Consider the following 21,420-nt stretch of genomic DNA (forward strand, 5'->3'; position numbering starts at 1 on the left):
GTAGTATCTTCTAAATATTCAAACATAATCTATATAAAAATTATAATTGTTGATCGCTGTGACTGTAGACGCGAAAAATTTGGTACAGACATATAAAATATAAGATCTTCTACCTTTCGTTTAGATATCCATGCGAGGTACGAGTTAGATCAGTACCTCTTCAACCATGCAGACGTCACGGTAAGAAGAGGAAAGAGGATGAACCGGATATTCAGTCTGGCAAAAAAGATACGGTCAAGATTATGGCGGAAAAAATGGCTGATTGCGGGCGTTCACCAGGACACGCAGACTCTTCTAAGCTACAATCGCAATTAACATTAGAGATGACGCCCATGTTCGAAGGAATTGATGCGCAGTTGCAGAGTTCTCAGGTATCATCCACGGTCTTAGATAGTCCGGTATCTATGTATCAAGGATGGGGAGCATATCAAGGTGAGCAACAGTGGAATCGAAATGGCTGGCTTGAACAGCGTAAAAGTAACTGGCTGAATCCATGGGGAGAATATCCTTCGTTTGGTGGTTTAGAGAGGGACATCAAAGTGGACCCGGACAGTACCAGTTTGGATGATATTAGACCCAGGAGTACCGTTTCTCAAGAAGAGCATAGACCAGGCTCGAGGAATCTACCTAATTCTACAGTGGATTCGGCCAGAGGATGCTACGGAAGCTCACCTAGATCTCATCCCGTTTCACCTCGTTCGCACGTAAGCATTTCAGGAGAGGGGTCTTATAACACATCACCCAGAAGCTGTATGACGCCCATGACGCCTCAGGATCCGAAAATGATTCCGTTGAAAGGATTGGAACATTCAAACATGGAAAATAATTACGATCATCAAATGGCTTCCGGAATGTACGCCACTTCTGTCAACGGGCAAAACGATTGTTCTCCCTCAAAAATCGGTACCCTCAATCCATCGCTCGGCATGGAGACCATGCATCGAAATATTCCACCCAAGATGAATCAGTCGCCGGTTCATATACGCAACATGGGACAAGATTGCGTCCCCAATCAAATGAGGTTGTCGTCTCCTAAATATACGGGGGATTTTAATCCACAGAAATACTCCGATACCATGACGCAAAATTACACAGACGCTGAAAACTCTACGAAATCGCCACTGCTGAGGCCACAAGTTGAACAAACGTTTGCAAATAGAATGCACCATCTATCTCCATCCAAACCCATGCAATCGTCCATAAATTCTGGCTATCATAATCAATATTGCGATGGTAACACGTCAAATTTATACTCTTACATGGACAATAGTAGTCATAAATCTATGGAGTCTCCAAATTCGGATGTCATGGGACATAATTCATTACATTTACCAGAACAGCGAAATGACTCGCAATGCTCGTCGAATGACCAGCGGAAGTCCGTTTATCATGCGCAAAGACAATCGGAATCGAAGTCCTTCGCAAGCAATCATCCCTCATCCCCGTCTTCCGATCACGTTTCTTGCCCGCAGAATTGGAATATGGCGAATTCGTGGTGTTCTAATCAAGTTAAAAATCCACAGCAATTTGATCAGATGGGCGACAAGAAAATCTGGATCGGTAAACTAACAAGACCGGACCAAGCCAAAGCCGCCGCCTGGGAAATGTCATCTGAACCGTCGCCATTTCGAGTGCCAAGGGGGAGACCACCCTCGCGAACGATATCCAATCAGAATCCACCCGCGGAGCCCAGTGCATATCCAAATCCTTTGGCCAGAACATTTTTAAAACCGCCAGATTCTAAGCCCATTTTCGCGGACGCTCCGAGCAGCAACACGGCTCAAAACGGTTGTATATCCAATCAATTGAAGGATAGTTGCACGGAGGACAAATTGCGAGAAGGATTTTATGACAACAAGCAAGAGGTGTCCAATTCCAATCCGACTTCTCTTGCATGGACCGAAGAAATGAAACAGGATTTTCACACTGTGTCCGGTTTGAGCCATCATGCGTTTCCTCAATACGGATATCCAACTTATCCGGTGTTCGAGAAACCTTATGCGAACTCGTGGGAAGGTTACAACTATAATCATCATCATCAACCGTCATATCAGACTCCGGAGCAGTTCTACCAGCAACCAAAGCGGGAAGGTTGCTTTCACTCGTCTCAATATCCGTATCAGGGTCTGAATCCAGCGTATCAAGGCTTGAATTCCGGCTGGTCGAGGTGGGACACACCGCGGTGGGATATCTACGGACCGCCACCTTATTTCCCGGTCCTACCGGAGCCTCCTCCGAAGGCGGAGCCTCTCGGCGAAATAACGGATTACTCCGAGAACGAGGAATGCTTCAAGGACCCGCAGATGGGCGGTGTCGCGATTGCCTTGAGCCACGGTAGCGTACTCTTTGAGTGTGCGAAGCACGAGATGCATGCCACCACCGCACTAAAAAAACCCAATCGGCTCAATCCGACTAGGATTAGCTTGGTGTTCTATCAGCATCGCAACTTAAACAGATCCAAGCATGGTTGGGAAGAGTGGGAGGAGAAGATGCGACTGCGAAAATTGGGTATCACAACATCGACCAGCAGTAGTACGTCCGTGTCGACGACCAGTCCATCGACCCCAACCACCGCGACAAGCCCCGGCAGTACGATGAATGAGAAAACAACGCCACTTCCATCACTTTCGCACATTCCAAATGTTCCCAGTTCACAGTTCATGATGAGATCTCCTACTTACACCACGATGACTTGGACCACGCTCTTCCCGATGCATCCGTGTATGATAACTGGACCGTACCAAGAAGGTGGTGCGATTGGATGAGTCGAGGTCGGACGGTACAGCTTTGATCGTCGATGACCGAGGCTTGTACCGAGATATGTCATCGCCAAAAATCGAATCGGCTGAAGGATTCGAGAGGTCAAAGATCCTGAAGAAGTATCACGATAAATCCGATCGAGGATGAAACGACGAGATGACGACTTTACCATGAGAGGCTTTATATTGTTATTACCGTTATAGTTAGTTATTCCGAAAAAAACGAGAAACACACACTTTGCACTGCCATTTTTCTATTTCGAGTTTTACGCAAGATTTAAACATAGCGACAAAAACGTGCTTGAAGAAAGCCTCGCCGGGTGTGACTCACCCTTTGTCGGGGCTCGCGTTTTATACTGACTTTTTACTGAGTTGAACTCGAAAGAGACTCTCATAATCGAGCCAGAGGCTGCAAAATCGAGACAGTAAATGATCGTAAATGACGAGTAGATCATCGAGGCTATTGACGTATCAGGAAAGCTCCGATAAAAGCTGCGCCTTGCGAAGACTTTGATACGAAGATTTTCGTATTCTGACCCTATACACTTTAAGTAATATCGCTACGTATAACGGTTTCGTGTTGGTAGAATTGTAATCTTACTAGCTAGTCGAAGTCTAGATGATGAATCACGCGATATCACACGTATACATAAAAGCACACATTAAACGTATACGCACTCCAAACACCCAGGGAAACTTGCACGACGTGATCTCTGAATTGTCGCACCTTTCTGCGACTTTAAAAAGAAAAGCAAACCGAACAACCAGGTCTTCAGCTAGGTCAGCATCGTATAGAAAAATATCAACTATCTAGATATAATAAATTTTATAAAAGAGTAAACCTGGAGAGATATTATTTGCAAGATATTATTTATAATATGAGATATATATAATATTATGACATTTCTCACTTTACAATGCGAAATAAATAATATTATAGCACATCTTGTAGTGTTTTAGTTCAATTAATATCTTGTGATGTTTTATTAGTCGACATTGATATCTCGCAAAGCTTTAATTAAATTCAAAATCTAACGAAAGGCAGATTTCAATATGATTTCTGGGTCTATCGAAGTCGAGAGAAAGGAACGATAATTCGAGAGCGCCTTTTTATATTCATTAATTGAACGATCTTTCGCGAACAGGTCCAAGCACAATCCTAAATGTCCAGACGATGACACACGATACAATGATCTCAAATCTTTAAATTAATTAAATGATATGTAATGTAATATCTCTGATTTCTAGCCTTTGTATATTTCGCTTCTTATTCTCGTATTTATTTACGTGTTTGTACTCATAGCTAAGTACTAAGTACGATTAATTCAAGTGGCATGCGATATAATACTAACCATGCGCCCTTCGGGTCGGCTGAGTACAAAACATTTATCTAACAATCACGTGACGTAGGTAGGGGTGTATTTAAACGGTCAGCGATATAGGCTGGTTACGCCAGGTGTTGTCTCCATCGTCAGTTTTTGACGTTCTTCCCTTATCGCTTGTTCCACCTTGTTTAACCCTTTTTACTCGAACCGGCAATTAATTAATAGCACGACTTTATTGCTGGCTCGTCGTTTGCAACAAAATTCGGCAAATCGCTCAGTAAAATTCAGCAACTGTACTAGGTGATTGTGCGAATTAATTTCTCGTACAGTTGCGGTTTTAAGAAATTGATCACTTTTCAAGAACGAACGAATCGTTTGCATCTGATATCTCATCGAGACGAAAGGAAAGTAGTCGGAAAGTCAATTGGTTCAGTATGAACCATTCGGCAGAAAGGGAATTTCGATCGGCTTTCCGAAATTCAAAGCAATTAGGTATTATCGAATTGGTAGAAACGAAAAGAGATTTAGTCTATAACTTTATATCATTATCTTCTTTGTCCTCCTGATTTTATTTGTATATATTAATCGTCTTTTAGTCTAAGCCTGTTGCGGGCAGGACGCAAGGTCTGACAACAGAATCCTGCTGATGATCTTCGAAGCTCAGGGCCAATCGATACGGTCTCTGGCGGTGTGTCGGCTGGCATTTCGATGGATCAGACGCCCATTGTCATCGTGGAGAGCCTCTCGGAGAATCTCGGTACGACAGATCCTGTGTCTTTCGTGGTACATCCAGGTTTTCGTATCTGATAGAAGTTTCCAGGTCCGAATAAGGATCAGTAGTGCACTCTCCATTGCCCGTGGCCCTATTACGCTCTCGTGCATTCCATATCTCCGTTAATTGAACAATGTCTTGGCCAGGGAGTCTCACGCCTTCCGTATTCTTGTCTCCACACTTTCCACGCTATCGCGACACTTTCATCTAGAACTCGGGGACTTGGATCTCTCCCGAGAAGACTGAGCGAGCACGAGGACTCGCCTATATCGAGAGCCTGGAGTGCTACCACTTGTCGCCGGTTCAAAGGGTGCTTTCTTCGCATAGCACTGGGCTAGCTGAGCGCGAGAGGTTAATCCTGAAACGTTGTGAATTGATAAGTAGATCGGTTAAAGAAAAAAAACTAGGCACTGCCCGAGGAAGCAGCTATCGCTTCCACGTGATCCATCGTCTGCGTTCAGCGACCGACAGAGTTGTTGCGTTAAGGTACCCTGTCGCGGAGGTTCGATCAGGGAGAGGTGCTCGAGGCGAATAGAACTCAGCAGGATTAGTAGGCATGTAGATTCTTAAAACTTATTTATTTATTTTTCTCGCTCGACGTCCGTCTGCGAAAACCCGATCCCTCAATTAAGCGGAGCGCGATTTTTATTAATTTTAAGGGGGTTCTGTTTCTCAAATAAAATTTGTATTTTAGATTACAACGAGAAGCAAATATGAAGGCGGGTGTACCATTGCGGTACATCTATACTCGTGTATTCGCGTAAACTACACGGTCGGTCTCGCGCGCGCGGTTCTAGCTGCGCTTATACCTGACGCGAGACACTACCGAGTCTCGTGATAAAACGATGCCTCAAGTGTCAAAAAGTAACAGCTTGTGATTATTGAAAATGTCATTGAAAACTTATAGTTTAGCTCATAGCGAGGAGCAAGTATGAAGGCGGTCTTTTGATTTCTGACTTGAGGTCCCCCCCTCGAGTCGCGAGTCCCATCTTTCCTTTTGTATTTGCGTCCGTCGAATCGGTGAAATGAAAAATGAAAGAAACAAGACGCGACCAACCCTCGCCTACAAGAGTATTATAAGAATCATTAATATATTATCATTCATTAGTTATCGCATATTATAGTAATAGTGATAATAATAATAGTAATATGGGATGCAGTAATAACTAGTAATGTAATCTAATTTAATGTATATTATATATTTATTAATTAAGTTTGAGAACGTGATGCTGTGCCGTTTTTTTTTTCCTATTTTCGCCAAGCCGACTTTCGGTTGAGATTGTCCGATTTCCCGTGCACCGGGTCGATCGACGTTTCCGGGTAGCACGAGAGAATTCCAATACGCCACGTCGATTTTCCCCTCGTATCGCTCGGAACGGCCTCACAAATTTCAATCGGCGGGGATTAAAAAAAAGAAACAGTCACTCGTTGTCCCTCCCCCCCCCTTTTTTCTATTTATTTGTCTCCGTCTCATCGCTCTATCGTTTCTCGAAACGCTTCGTGCAGCTTCATAGTAAAGTCCACTCGACGGAAACGTAAAAAGGGGAAATTCTCGTGCGGTCGAGCAAACGTTCGTTAAGGAAGGAACGGACCTTCCCCTCGCTCAGATACACGGGAGAGTCGCGATAATTCGTCTCTTATCAATCTCAATCCCTCCCTCGAGAAGGAAAACGATTAAAAAGAAGAAAAAAAAGACGCGTATCTCTTTGTTCCCTCCGAGTTCGCCAACTGCTTCTTCTCTCGACGCGACGGAAAACGCGTACGGATGACACTCGTTTCTTTCGCTTACGCATACACCGTGCGGCACACCGGTCCATTTTCTAGATAAGGGTAGCGAGGACGGTAAATGAGAGTACAATGTAGAATAGCATCGGGCTCCCCCCCCGCAGGGCTTTCTCTCTCGGTTTTTCTCTTGACAAGTGTATAGCAGGACGCTGTTATCCTCCTCCTCGTATTCCGCAGAAGTGACAATACAATATAACAAAACGCGGCGGTCTTTATGTCGAGTTTCAACGAAGTCGCGGAGGACTTTCGGATCCAGCGGGAGTGCCGCGGGACTCCGAGGGACCGCGCTCTCAGAGTCTTTATTTTTCGGAAAACTGTTCCCCCCCCCCCCCCGGTCTCACCCTCGCGACGAGGATCGAGTCCGCGGTCCGATCGGATGGCGATCCCGGTCGCCGAGGGCGCGACACCGGGAACACGGAATCCCCGCGGCGCTTCGCGCGCGACCACGAAGGGAAATCAAAATTCCACAAATCGACTTCCAAGCAAAATGTACACTTAGCCACGTAATGCACCCCCCGAGTCACCATTGTACGATACTTCCAACCGTCTGTAAGTACACTGAGGATCGTTGTTCTTGCTGAAAGGGAAAGAAAAGAAACTTTTTATAAGGTGGAACGTTTTTACAAGGTGGAAACTCGGAAATTATATCGGTTCGACGATGCCAAAATAGTATTAAATGATTAGGTGAGGCGTTTGTAATAATAATAAGCGACGGACGGCGAAATAACGAAACTGTCCGAAGTACAGGGTCGACGCGCAATGACGGTTGTATTGTTCGGTTGCAGGATGTGCAAGTCTGTCAAAGTAAGAGCTGAATTGTCTTCTCCCGGATGGAGTGTCCTAAATTTAAAAAGAAAAATCGGCGAGAGCCTTTCGCGTGATTCTTCGACACAACGGGTCGTTGCGTGGATCCCTGTGCAAGGAAGAAAAAGAAATCCGAAATCTTGATTAATTAGCCGAAAAGAGAGGTGGTTGGAGAGGGAAGGGGAGGCTTACGATCGGAGATAGAACGACGGCGGATTAAGAAAGAGATAAACGTTGAAGAGTGTATTTTTTCTTCCAATGCCAAAAAAATGCCATTTTGTTTTGTACGAAAACACCAGCGAGAAAATCCAGAAAAAAAAGAGAGAGAGAGAGAACGAATGTAGCGAGTGAGGAAGAACGAACGAGAGGGAGAAGTGCGAAAGGCAGTTATTAAACAGTTCGTAGCTTGCATATATGAATCAGTAAAGAAGCAGGATGAAAATAAAAGTAACAAAGCGAAGGCTAGACAGACGAAAGTCGATGTATATGTCCCGCGAGGTCGGTCTTACGCGCCTTAATCCCGTCGTTAATAATAGACAGGGAATAATCGAGGAACGGGCGGGTTTTTTTTCCCCCCCAATCACGCAGGTCGGCGCGAGAAGTAGCCACTATCCGTCAAATTCAAGGCCGCTCGCCACCGGTACCGATTAATAATAACCCACTTAAACTTTCCTCCTACATCGGCGGGGAAGAAAGCGGGAACGAGAGGAAAGAAAGGACCCCGGTGGTTCACGAAATCCGAGTCTATCAAACCCGGTTCGTCGGCGGTCGGCTCGCGGCCTGAATCAGTGTAAGTGATGGCACGCTGTAAGGACGTTAGCGTTACGTATACACCGACACCGTATATGTGTATATATATTTTTGGATAAAAACATGAAGAAATTTTTAATCGAAATTCGGGCGAGGACGCGCGAGAACGTGGTTATCTCTCGGCGGATTCGCAGCTTCTTCGCGAGATTGGCGAGACACGTTCTTCCCCGAGAGCGAGAGTGAGAATGTGAGTGAGAATGAGAGAGAATGAAAGAGAGAGAGAGAGAGAGTAAAAGATAGTCGAGAGAGCGTTCGCGCACGTCGCTCCCCCAACTGTATTTACTAATATTTATTTACTAAAAAAATTTAATATATTGAAAATTAAAGAGGGATAAGTTATATGTAAGTTTTTTAATAGCTATAGTAAGGGTGTACCGTTTTTGTCCGCGTCAGTCGCGGCACAAGTTTCTCGAAACGAGCGTACACTTCGAAGACAGTCACAGCAAAGCAAAAGCAAGACTCGTGTCGAGATAAACAAAGAAGGGATAAAAATTTTGATCAGGATGCTTGGGTGTGTGTCCACTTAAGAATGACGTATGACTAGCCATTTCGTTGTGAGTATGATTATGTATAAGTAATAAAATAAATAACTGATTTTAGCTATAGATAACTATTATCACCGTAAGAATATATTTAGACAAAGATATGTGGTAAGACCAGATGTAATTGTCTTTTGTGAATATACATAAGAGAGAAATGAAAAATACAAAAAACTTTTATGAATACAACACCTCTCATGTTTATTCGCGCAATTAATATTCCTCGTAATGAACTGCAGTCGATCGCGCGCGGCCGCATGTAAAGTACGCCGTAAACGTTTTAACTGTTTTAGTCTTCTATATTTTTTGGGCGATAAACTCAATGTTTCTTCGAGTCGACGAATAACAGAGGCGACTGCTCTGGTTGCGGGACATCGGGTTTCTCAGATTCTTTTCTCAGTTCAAAAATTATATTCCTGATGGCTGGCATCCAAGTGCGACAAACGGTTGCATGCTGCGTCATAAGAATAACGTGGAGCTTGTCGGCTTCCTTGACATCTTTCCTTAGCAGCGCTGAAAATTACGTGCGCACAGCTGTTGAAAAATATGTGCAACTAATGTACTTGTCATGATAACATTAACACGCGCAAAGATCTTATTGTTACCCTTCGATATATCCCAGATGTTTCTCTGTACTGTATGGTTCAGTTTATTTTCGAGCCAACTGGACTTCATAGTGTCTAATCGCTTTCGTATTTCCTTCACTTTGTTCTCTTCCACCTTTTGCTCCGTCAGCACAGATTCTAAATTGGCCAAGAGCTCTGTCAAAGCTTGATCCCTGTCAAAATTGTCGTCAGACTCCGGTATCACTGCCGTGCAGTCTTTGTCGGTAGGAGCGAGGAGAGGTTTATGGGGAGCCGAGGTTATCGCAGGCACCACAGCGGACTGTAAAATGGGAGGCATGCTCGGCGAAGGTGGCGGAGCGGCATTCTTCCCCGGAGGGGACGTTTGCGCGGACAACGGAAACGCCACTCGCTTGTTCAGGAGCCTCCTGGTGGACGTCCCGGACGAATTGTGCGACGAGGACAACGCCCACTCCGGTGGATCGTTCCATCCGGGATTGTGAGTGGCCGGTAACGATATCTGGCTGGAAACCACGTCGCTCGGCGTGGACTCGGCAGAAATCTGCTCCATTTTCCACGCTTGTAGGTTAGGCTAGGTTAGGTTCGACGCCTAAACGACAGAGAACGCAAAGTCAACGGTGTCGCGCGTGAATCAGAGCCTCGCGCGCGATACGTACGTGCGAGGGAACATCGTTACAGATAAATTCCTCGGTGCCGGTGGTTTCAGGACTCCTTGTTCATCCGCCGAGCCGTCAGCGAGCATCAAGATTCATTCTCCGCTGGACCCCAGCGGCGACTGCATGCCGAGTAGGACCTTCGCAGCGCGCGACGATCCTATTCTAAGCGACTCGATAGATCGTGCACTAGTGTTAATGAATGAAACACGCGTCTGCAGCTCTTCGACGCTTGTTTGTGTTTCATCGCGCGCGTTATCACACGGCGAAACACCCCGCCCCGCCGTCCACGTGTCTCCAGCTGTCGCTGCTCCGCGACGCGTCGTAAAGGCCTTCACACATAAAATTCCGTAAGGACGTAAAACGTAAGCGTAAGAAAATCAACAGGTTGGATTTGCTACTGCTTGCGTCATTGCCTTACGTTCTCGGCTGTGATTGGTCGATTTTCTTATGCTTACGTTTTACGTCCTTACGGAATTTTATGTGTGAAGGCCTTTACGCGGACGGGACGTCACGAAACGTCACGTTCCGCGGACGCGGTCGCGTTCGAGCGAGCGAATAAGTTTGCATTAAGGCGGCTCCTGCACGAAGGACTCGAAGGAGCGGTTAGCATTGGGTGCTTCGGTGGGGACTTTGCTTTTGCGAGCGATCGGCCATAACCTCTATCCTATTGAACACCAAGTAATATCAATATTATAATTTCTTACTTACCAATGTAAATGCAGTGTAACGTACGGGCGTTACTTGGCGTTTCTTGGAATGTCAAGAAAATACTTTAACACTTTTGTCTTTATTTTATTTCATCGGCGACCGGGACAATAACATTTTACAAACACAGAGAAAACTACAATGGAAACGTTTGACGTTGTATCTAAACGCAATTTGAACACTTGTAGCCGCGAACGTGTCATTAAGCAACTCCGTGTTTAAATTGATATCTCACAGACAATTCGATAAATATTTTAAAACTCAAATAAAACATTGACTCAACGTTTAAACGAACTTCTTACAAACATATTATTTTCGCCAGGGCGATAGACCGAATTTACACCTGCACATACTTAAATTTCAATTTTTTCTACTTTTGTTCGGTTTATGCAGGAGCCACCTTAATTGCACTTAATTGTAATATTTTTAATAATTGTATTTGATTCGGCGAATCAACCACAGGTATTACTCGACAATATTTCGCGACCGTTCGTCAAATTAATTTGAAAAACAATTTGAAAATCAGCAATAAATAAATTCTTTCTTCTTGTCGCCAGCGTTATTCAAAAACACAATAAATAAAAAGTTTGATGTAGTTTCAACCAAACTGGCAATATATTTGATTAATCAGTAACTGATTAATCAAATATATTGCCAGTTTGGTTGAAACTACATCAAACTTTTTTATTTATTGTGAATTTGAAAATCGTTCTTGACTCTCGACCGGGGGAGGGGGGGGATTAGAATTTATGCTACTCATCAAATGCACATTTATTGTATTGTAATCTAATATTGTATAATTACACAGGTTTATACGGTTTTGGACCCGAGCAGCCAAAAGGTGTTTTTAAGGTAATTCTCGGCGCTGATCACAAATCCGCAGTCCGTTTTTTGCCATCAGGTCAGGTTTTCGAGATAAATGATTGAGCCATTTTCATCAATTTTCAACCATAAATTGTTCAACCATAAAAACTTGACAAAATACAAAAAATTAGAAATGGAGTGCAGTGGAACTGAGCCGTTTGTATTGTTTTGGGTCCGTTTGACGTGTTAGAGACCAACAATAATCGCTAAGCATCCCTTCATCCCAAAAACCTTTGTAGTTTCTCTCAATGTTACAAACATGTGAAATCTCAAAAATCTGACCTGATGGCGGGAAACGGGCGGCGGATTTGAATTCGGCGCGCAAAAATACGTGAAAAAACACTCTTGTCTTCTCGGGTCCAAAAGTTGACCGATATTTGTAAACCTGTGTTATTATCGTGCAATATTTACATTTAGTCCACGATCAATATTGGCTTTACGTTGGACAGTATCGACCAGTGCACTTCTAACCAACGTTGGGCCAATGTTTAGTCAATGTTTAGCCAATGCTGTTGTCTGTTCTATAAACATTCTCAAAAGTTTTAAAAGAATTTGCTGCTACGTCATCGATTCGGAATTTTTTCGAGATACGAAAGGAATTCTTTGTGCTCGAAGCTTAAAAAGTATATACTTCTGTGGAATTCTTTTTGAATTGACGGAAAATAATTCTCGTGAGTTCATTTTGAATAAGTTGTGCTAACTTTAATGAATAATTGAAATTGGTAAATCCCATAACGATCACCTGTACTATTTGAAAGTACAATTAGGTGATTAGGTTTTTTTTTCTGGAAATGTGCACGATCAATGCTAAAAATACCGAAAGATGCAACGGCGATTACATTATTGTTCTTTTCTCTTCCTTTTTCTCGTCCTTCTCTTTAAAAGTGGGAACTTCTACGTCTCCACCGATATGTAATGTTTGCAGTTAAGGTTAACGTGTCCGATCAACATTCTCGATAAGATTGACTTGCAAAACTCACGGCCGCTGAGTCCTTCGGGTCTTTCATTTTCCCTTGAAAACTAAGAAAGAAGTAAGGCCCATATTCGATTGCTCAACGTAGCAGTTCTCGATCGTTCTTGCTCGACGACTCGCGTCTGCTCGAAAACGTATAAAGGCCGCTCGAATCGGTCGCATAAATAAAAATGCCGGGCGCGGAAGGGAGCATAGAATCAACGAGATCGTTTGAGGTCGCCATTAATTATTCATGATGCGTACAATAGATTCGAAGTCGGGGGCTTCGAGAAAAGGAAAGAGACATCGTTATTGTGTACTGTTGTATTTTACTCGCAAATTTCTGCGTTATTTAATATTATTCGTTTAATATTTTTGCATTTTTATTCGACTAGGAAATTTGAAAATTAAACAGTTCGAGGAATTCTGTCTGCTTAGAATTGTTCTTACTATATCGTGACCAATTGACTGTACGATATAAAGGCCAGACCCTCATCAGGTATCTGTTCGCGAAACCTGCTCCGCAACCGCGCCTCGCTAAACTTCGCGCAGGTAGAGAGCGTCTGCACCGGACGGCTTGATTGTCGATCTCGTGTGTCCGTGGGGAATAAACGCTTGGACTCGTGTCGAGAATACCTCATTTGGAATCGCCGAGCATGGTGAGTTTCCAATCCGAAGTCGTCGGTCACGGTACAGACGTAACCGTTCACGACCGCTCATTACATCGCGAGTGAGCACGCCGTGCATCAGGCACGCGATGAGGGTCGACGAGCGAAGTGTCGCGGAAATCACGGCTGCTGTGGTAAGTGAGTGCGTGCCCCGCTCGAAGATCAAGACAGATATTTTGGTTCGTCGGCCCGCGACGATACTTTCGCGGTCCCGAAAACCTGATAACTTTCGCCCACAAAGTCACTACATCAGCATTTTTATTAACGGACTTGGGTTTTATCCAAACAAACTTGCACGGGTCCATAAATGTGTGCATTTGTGGCCCAATCAGATTCCTTATGTATATGCGTTTGTACGCTATGCAAGTTTGTCTGGATAGACCCGTAGAACGCGAGCCGACGAAGCGGACTCTTACTTCGGTGTTCACCAACGTCATTTAGAGTAACTTTGCTCTTACAATTTATAGTTTCGATCCTTTGTCCCTCTTTAACGGTTTCCTGAGAAAGAGACAGAAAATGAATTAAAATAAGATCGAAGGTAAACGACTTTGTTATCGTATGTGTGAAAACCGGGATACTATTAGAATTCGGTTTCCGGTGTCACGTTCGGAGTACCGGTCTCGGCGCGTGATTAATATACCGAAATAAAATGATGTGCCTTTTATAAAACGGAATTATTTATATTACGCAATTCGCATAAACAGCTGTTTCTTAAAGGATATTTCGAAAACTCATCGTCGAGACATGATTTTGCAATGGGTATTGACGTCAATAGTTTCCAGTTACAATGACGGGTATAATTTTAATAATAATAATAATAATAATAATTTTCCCGGGTGCGTATTTGAAGCTTATCGAGGTTTACGAGGTTCGTAAAGCTTTAATGGAAAGGAGAATGTGTAAAAAAATTTTTGCCCCCAACTGCCAGGGCAAACTTATCATGTTTTTTAAATATTTTTTAAGCTGCAGAATCACGTGGTGCAGTCAGTTTTCGATAAGCATAAAAGGCCCGTGTGTACAAATGTGAAAGAAGTGAATGAGTAAATGGCAGGAATCCTAAAGAATTCCCCACGGTCACGAGTCAAGAACGACTTTATGGCCGGTATTCATAGTCCGTTCTTATATTTAAGATCATCTTAAGTATACTCTTAATATGTTTTTAACCAATCACAGAGCCGTATTAGCTTCTTAAGACAACACTTGAGATGATTTTGAAATAAGAATCGACTATGAATACCGGCCTATAATTCATTTGACGACAGCTACTGCGAAACCATAAAATCTAAAACACTGAGGCTGGATCTACATTGGATGTCGTAAGTCGTGTCGGAAGAAATTGACCAATCACAGTTCATTATTCTTCGACCGTAAGGAGAATGATGAACTGTGATTGGTCAATTTCTTCCGACACGACTTACGACATCCAATGTAGACCCAGCCTAAGAAATGCAAATAGGAAACGCTACAAATTCTTATGCAAATACAAAACCGTCGAATGGCATGATAATTGTCTTGATTACTGCTTCTAATATAAGATGGAATATATTTATTTATTAAAATATTATTTATTTAACCTTTAATTTTGATTAATAAATTTAGGTTTTATCCAAACAAACTTGCACAGGTGCATAAATATATGCATAAAAAAATTGATTCAATATTACGTAGCCGACTCTAGTAAAAAACGAATTGGCTTAATTATAGCCTGGTTATAATCGGCGTAAAAAAACTAACACTGTAAGTCGTTGTATTTGCTTCGTACAAAACGTGAACTTTACTTTATGCAAAAGACGCTTCGACGAGGCGACGCGTGACGAGCGATAAATAAGTTTTATCTCCCCACGAGGCTACGAGGAAGTTCCTCGGAAACCAGGAAGCGTCATAGATTTTCAATTCTCTCTGAAATCGAAAGCTCGTTCTGCGGCGTTGGTAACTGTTACAGTCGTAGTAACCACGTGTAGTAGGACAGTATGTGAAACCGTATACATGTAACTCGCACTCTCGACGAGGAAGTGAAATGACGCGCGTAAAAAGACTGGCGGATACCGATTTTCCGCTTTCCATATCGTTAGACGTGAATGGCAGAGCATACGGACACGGGCTCGTTCCTCGCGGATCAATTACGAAGAAAAAAAGGCAATAATGTTATATAATTCCTAATGAGATCTAGCCTCCTTAAGAAGTCGCAACGATTAATCATAGATCTCAGACACTACTTAACAACAATTAGCTCGAATAGAATTCATACACCCAGTCAGCAAAACGTTAGCAGTTTGGCATCAGATTCTATCAGAAACCCACACCGAAACCACAGCCATTTGCAGGGTTGGGAAAGTTACTTCATAAAAGTATCTAGTTACAGTTTCTTCGCAAAAAATGTAACTAGTTACAGTTACTTAAAACGTAACGAATCGTTACTTTGCAATCATTTTCTTGCAAGGAAAATAAAAATGTCAAATCTGCATTTGAATTGTAAAGCGTCGATAAAGGCGTTTATACGTAAATGCAAAGTCTGATGCAATCTGTGAAGGTTTAAAAGATATATAAAATAATATTAATGTAACTATTAAATTATGATAGTTACTAGTTAGCGAAAAAATGTAACTGAGTTAAGTCACAGTTACAGATGGAGAGAAAGTAACGAAGTTAAGTTAGTTATAAAAAAAAAGTATCTGTAACTTCGTTACAAGTAACGAGTCACTTCCAAACCCTGGCCATTTGTGTCCGCATTTGGCTTTTGGTTTGGCGACAGAGTCTATAAAACATACGCTGTCACCAGATTGTCGGCAGAAAACCGAACAGGTCCAGTTATGTAAGCAGTTTTCGTTGTATTTCTGTCGACATGCTGGTAACATCATCGAATATATTAGTTCCGATATGCAATCTGCAGTCTTTCTGCTTTTACAATTTGTATTGGGTATTTGACCCCGACAGGACAATGTCTCAAATATTGTGTGTAATAATTGCACCAGCCAAAAGGAGGAAATTTCATCAATGAGTGCATTAAGGCGATTCGACACAACGCAGTGGTTTTGCTGACATAATATTTAAAAATAAATACATTGCGCAAATATTTATCAATATCTGATGAAAGGTCTCTATTTCTGCACATGTTGTTCGAAACAAGTACGAATAATTCTTATAGCATTCCAAGTTTCATCCAGATTTCGTCACATAATTCACATCGATTCCCATTCAGGTTGAAAAGACTTTTGTCTTGACAGCTACATTTGTTTACGTCTATATGAGGTATTTATAAATTTTTTTCCAGGCTGACGTGATACTGGACATCCCGGCGGATGCTGCGGTAGAGTCCGATGTGTGTCGCATCGATGTGCAAACGGCTGTTCTAGTCGAATCATGTAAGTAAATCCTTCAAATTTCAGTCAAAAATTTTAATAACTTAGAGAAGAAGAAGCTTGTTAAATTGCGAAGATAACATCTCTAGTAACACAATATGTTGGCGCAATATTAGAAAATAATATAAATCTAGTATAATTTCTATTGAAAATTCGTTCCTAGTACGTTCCTAGTTAAAAATTAATACTGCAGTCTGATGTAACTGAGTTATTAAGTATAGCACATGAACACCGTAGACGCAAGTCGTACGTGCTTTCGATGAGAAAATACACAAGGTGTATCGATTCGGAAGCAGCTGTTTCGTATTATTCGACCTTTCCAAATTTCACGTGCGACGCTGTCGCAGCTCTCAGTTAACTTTGGCACTGCTAACAATCGAGTTCTTTCTCGATCGAGTTCTTCTCTAGCCGCGGGCTGACTCAACGTATAGAAATTGTCTTTGCCGTGTCCTCTAACTGTGTAACGATGCTCTAAAAATAGATGAGGGCCAACGATAAGTCGTTGAGGAACAACATGATAATAGAAACTTCCGCGGCAAGTGGCGGTAATATAATTGCAAGTCTATGTTTTATTACTCGGTGCTAACAAGAAGTCTCATACATTATTGTCATCCGACAGCGATTGCTGAGTAATTTACGACATCGACAACACGGCCGGCTTGGTACCTTAGGGTGCAAACTCGCGGAGCGGAACGATATACGCAGAAAATCACGGAACGAGAGCCTTGACCAATTACGAAAACAGCGGAAGGCATGTGATTGGTCAAGGCTCTAGTTCCGCGACTTTCCGCGTACACCGTTCGACGGGTTTGCACCCTTAAGACACGTTTGCGCCGGCCTAGAAACCAAAGGGGCCGAAACAATTAGCGACTATTGCGAGATCGGTACCGCCTGTCGCAGACTCCACTCGGCAGACGATACCTCGACGTGAATTTAGAGCAACGGGTTCGAAGTCACTTCAAGGTTTACCGCGTCAGGCTTAAAGGCTGTTTCGATCAAGGAGATACTGCTTTTTTTTTAATTCCGTGCTATCCCCACCGTTAAATCGCCTTTCGCATTGTCGCGAACCCGCCACAGACGTTGAAGATCCAGTCTCGAATCCGACCACCTCGAGGGAGCACTCCCGATTTTGAGCGCGGAACGACAGGGAGAACCGGTAACGCATGCGCGCGCGCGCACGCATGCACGTCGTCTCGCAAATTTATTATTACTTGAGATCTGCTTTTTCTCACGGTCGGGGTGAGTTGCTCGGTTTCGTTGAGAATTAATGCGCGTTCATAGTCGAGGAAGTACTTAATCGGAGAGCTGTCTGTAATTCTGTACCGAATGTCGGGCGATTCTATGGATAAGTTCACAGTGGACTGTGTAAAGATACTCGTGCAACCAACGCAGAACTCGCATTGCAATGGTACGTTCTTCTCTTCGCGGTCCTCCGGAGCGATCTCGCGATGGAGGCATATCGATGCCTAAATGCACAAATTTGCCAGCGAAAAATCGAGGGGCGCCCGAAAGACGTGTCTACCAATAAGTATTGGCGCCACGCGACTTGGTTTATTCACTAATAACTTAACAATGAACTTTTTCCGTAATACTGCGTAATAAAGCGTAATAATAGTGTTTATTAATCCTTGCCTCGCGGCTTCCGGTTACCTGATTACAGTACTTATTGGCTAATTTCTACGTGATACGCAACGTACGTGCACATTTCGTCTCTACATGTCATAGTGTTGTCTAACTCAATCCTGTAATAAAGCGTAATAATTATACGTGGGATTGCACATATTGGCGCGTGCTTCGTACCAAAAAATGCGCGCGTCATCACTGCTGGCCGTTCGGTAATTATGTAACAACAATAACAGAAAATTTTTAGATACTCGAGAACTTTTTTTATCCCGAAACCTATTAGCATGTTTGACAAATTTGTCGATACGACAAATGTAATTTTAGCCTTGCGACGCTGACGCTGTATTTTCACTCGATAATTAGCATCTACCGCGAACCCGCATTTTCTATGTTTTTCTAAGTGAAGCACTCGACAATAATGTCTTCGTTAAAGGCCCCTCAAAGTCTTCTTTGGACGATGAGTCAAAGACAAATAACATACCGCGGTTAGTAACATCATCGCTATATTTTACATTCTTAAACGAAACATTCGCGCGAACAAACCTGTCCTCGTTGATAGCCCCATAAAGGTGTTGTTTGTCTTCGACGCGTCTTGCAGAGACTCTCTGGAAGACGAGTCGAAGACAAATTGCATGTAAGGCTGATGGCAGAGAACAATCCGTAAACGCTTAAGATTGTCTCAGTCGTAAACGTAGGGCAAGGCAGAGAGAAACGTAAGTCGTATACAATGGCCTTTCACGACTATACAATAGCCTTTGTCGCGAGATAAGCGCACTCTCCTAAATGTGTTACGCGCGGGAAGCAAAGAAGCGAGCGAGGACTTCCGGGAGAAAGTACAAATGCGTAACACCCATGGGGAGTTAAAGAAAAAGCGAAAACGATCGTTTCCCGAATCGTTCCACCCCGCGAATCGGCTCGCCGATTTTCACCCTTCACTTTCGCGCGCTCTCGATTTCCTAAGCGGCGCGCGCAGAAGCCTACAAGTGGCGCTCTCTAGCGGTAAACCGCCGTACGACCGAACGACACCGTCGTTTATTTATCGATGATGGTTACGGTCAAGCTGCCGCTATAAGTGCTTCGAAGCGTTTCTCCTCTCTTTCTATCTTTGCTGTAAGAAAAGAGAAGAAGAATACTTCGTAACATTCGAAGCAACAGCTTGACCGCAGCCGATGTGATACCATCGATATATAAGTACTGGAACACTTAAGGCTGAGTTATGATGGCCGTAACTGTTAACTTATGCCAGAACCGGTAAAGTTCGATACTGGGATTTCAATGCTTTCGTTCATAATGGGTTTCTGAACGAAAGCATTGAAATCCCAGTATCGAACTTTACCGGTTCTGGCATAAGTTAACAGTTACGGCCATCATAACTCAGCCTTTAAGCCTATCACACAATACCAGGCAACAGGCAATAGGAATAGGGAATAGAAGTTTTGACGCGTTGGATTCGTCAGAAATTTTCGTTCAACCAATCCAACGCGTCAGAAATTCTATTCCCTGTTCCTGTTGCCTGGCATTGTGTGATAGGCTTTACATACAAGTCTAGAAACTTGGGCTTTTGGCGATGTGCCAAAATTTAAGCCATTTTTAGTGCACAATCTTGTCATGCGTGTCGCTGTTATCGCAGAGTGCTGTAAAAGTGGAAACATATTATATATAACCATTAAGTTAGTTTATTGAAACGACCTACTCTGGCCAACGTTTTTATTTTAAAAAACTAACGACGCTTCGGTCCGGGATTTGGACCCGTCTCATTTTTTCCTTCTTGTCTTGTCTTCAAGCCGCCCGCAAGACGGCGCGGTCTATGAGCGTAAGTCTATGGTGTGGGCACGGACCTCTCACTCTACTATGTTTACATTGGTTGAATTTCATGGAAGAGAAGGGGAACGCTCTACCGTACTCGGAGCCGTTACTACCCACACATCGTCTTGTCTCTTTCTTACGTCTGCGAGCACGATTTTGATTTGATGCTCCGTCCAGTATATATGTCGATGTGTGACACCATGTACGCCCGCCCGCCCGGTTGGCTCTTTCCGGGATCACCCTCTATCCTCCGAACATTGTTGAGCGTATTATTTTTCCCCACCGCGCCGCGCTCTCTCACTCTTCTCCGTCCGTCCGGCGCGCCGTCTTTCCCCCTTTTCCCCGCCCCTCCCTCGCCGCGCTTTTCCGGAGTACGGGAGAGATAACCAAAGACACGTGTACACTTCGATCTCTCGCGCTGCTGACATTGCGTTTTACGGCTTAGTATGTTGCGCACCGAACCCGAACGTACATCCACGCACCAGGAGTAACCGCCCCTCCCCTCCCCGCTTTCGACTTTGAGACTGTCCAGTCCGCCAACGCCTGTCGAAGGATCTAGGAGTGTCTGCGATCATGGGTAAGCCCGATCGCTTCTGCGAGTGACGTTCCGGCGCGTAGTGTTTCCCGGGCTCGTTCTCGTCCTCCGTTCGGAAGGTCGACCACGGCGCCTACTCTCGAGTCGACCTTTCCGCGCGATCGCCTCTCGAAGGTCCCGACGGCATACCAACAGAAACGCTGAGATCATGCCGCATTCCGCGCCCTTGACGTCTCCCAAATTCGCCGCCTCCCCCCACCCTCTCTCCTCCTTATTCAAATCTACATTCCGTATCGTCACGTTCTCCCAGTGAGAAAGTAATTCGTCGATCGAAGTCGAATCGGCATGGCCTTAGGGTCAAAGCACAAAGCAACGCCAATAGCTTACGACAAAGGTACAAGCGTAAACGTAGATAGCGCGCGAGTTTTGGGCACAAGTGTTAACGTCATACGCAACTGGAGGCAAGTACGACGTACGCCAAAGCTTGCGCGCTAATCTATATGTTTACGCTCGCGTCTTTGTCGCATCTTAAAGGCCATTCTACAATTGCGTAAACGTGGTTGTTAGCGGTTTACAGTGTTGTAAAACACAGTTTTACTATTACTACTACTACAACTACGTTTACGTTGTAGGGTTGTAGGAGTATAAGTAGCAGTAAAGGCTGGTCTACAATACATGGAGTAAGCTGGAGTAAGGAGTAGGAGTAAGGAAATAAATCCATTTTATTTCTTACTCCTACTTCAGCTTACTCCCGGTGAATCAAAATGCCATCAATCAGTGTTACAATTATTTTAAAAATCATGCCCGTATTTCAGCTTCCTTACACCAAAAGCTAGAAGTTAGGGCTCTCCCTTACTCCTTACTCCACGCATTG

The 21,420-nt window shown here is 43.7% G+C and overlaps 3 protein-coding genes across 15 annotated transcripts in view; 2 read left to right on the forward strand and 1 right to left on the reverse strand.

Moving 5' to 3' along the window:
- LOC105570560 (methylcytosine dioxygenase TET2) overlaps positions 1-7,738 on the forward strand; it is a 68,212-nt gene extending 60,474 nt beyond the window's left edge. For 4 of the 5 annotated variants that reach the window (XM_012027853.1, XM_012027855.1, XM_012027854.1 and 1 more), the window contains one exon: positions 125-7,738. In XM_012027853.1, the coding sequence (XP_011883243.1) occupies positions 125-2,765 (2,641 nt within the window). In that variant the 3' untranslated portion in view covers positions 2,766-7,738. The remainder of the gene's footprint in view (positions 1-124) is intronic. The other variant, XM_012027856.1, reaches the window with a different exon arrangement.
- A 1,163-nt stretch (positions 7,739-8,901) lies between these two features.
- Positions 8,902-10,363, reverse strand: LOC105570559 (steroid receptor RNA activator 1-like). The gene is given in 3 exon segments (XM_012027852.1): positions 8,902-9,328; positions 9,400-9,967; positions 10,035-10,363. Coding segments are annotated over 2 exon segments (744 nt in total). The 5' UTR covers positions 9,929-9,967; positions 10,035-10,363; the 3' UTR covers positions 8,902-9,113.
- Positions 10,364-13,006: 2,643 nt separating this feature from the next.
- Positions 13,007-21,420, forward strand: part of LOC105570562 (aldehyde dehydrogenase, dimeric NADP-preferring) — a 20,697-nt gene continuing 12,283 nt past the window's right edge. For 2 of the 9 annotated variants that reach the window (XM_012027865.1, XM_012027858.1), the window contains exons 1-2: positions 13,248-13,357; positions 16,495-16,585. In XM_012027865.1, the coding sequence (XP_011883255.1) occupies positions 13,313-13,357; positions 16,495-16,585 (136 nt within the window). In that variant the 5' untranslated portion in view covers positions 13,248-13,312. Of the gene's footprint in view, positions 13,215-13,244; positions 13,358-16,295; positions 16,350-16,494; positions 16,586-17,893; positions 17,991-20,354; positions 20,589-21,420 lie in introns of those variants that run through there. The other 7 variants (XM_012027863.1, XM_012027860.1, XM_012027862.1 and 4 more) reach the window with 7 other exon arrangements.

The sequence above is a fragment of the Vollenhovia emeryi genome, unplaced genomic scaffold (assembly GCF_000949405.1).
Source record: "Vollenhovia emeryi isolate VEMERY1.0 unplaced genomic scaffold, V.emery_V1.0 DF939120.1, whole genome shotgun sequence".
Lineage (NCBI taxonomy): Eukaryota > Metazoa > Arthropoda > Insecta > Hymenoptera > Formicidae > Vollenhovia > Vollenhovia emeryi.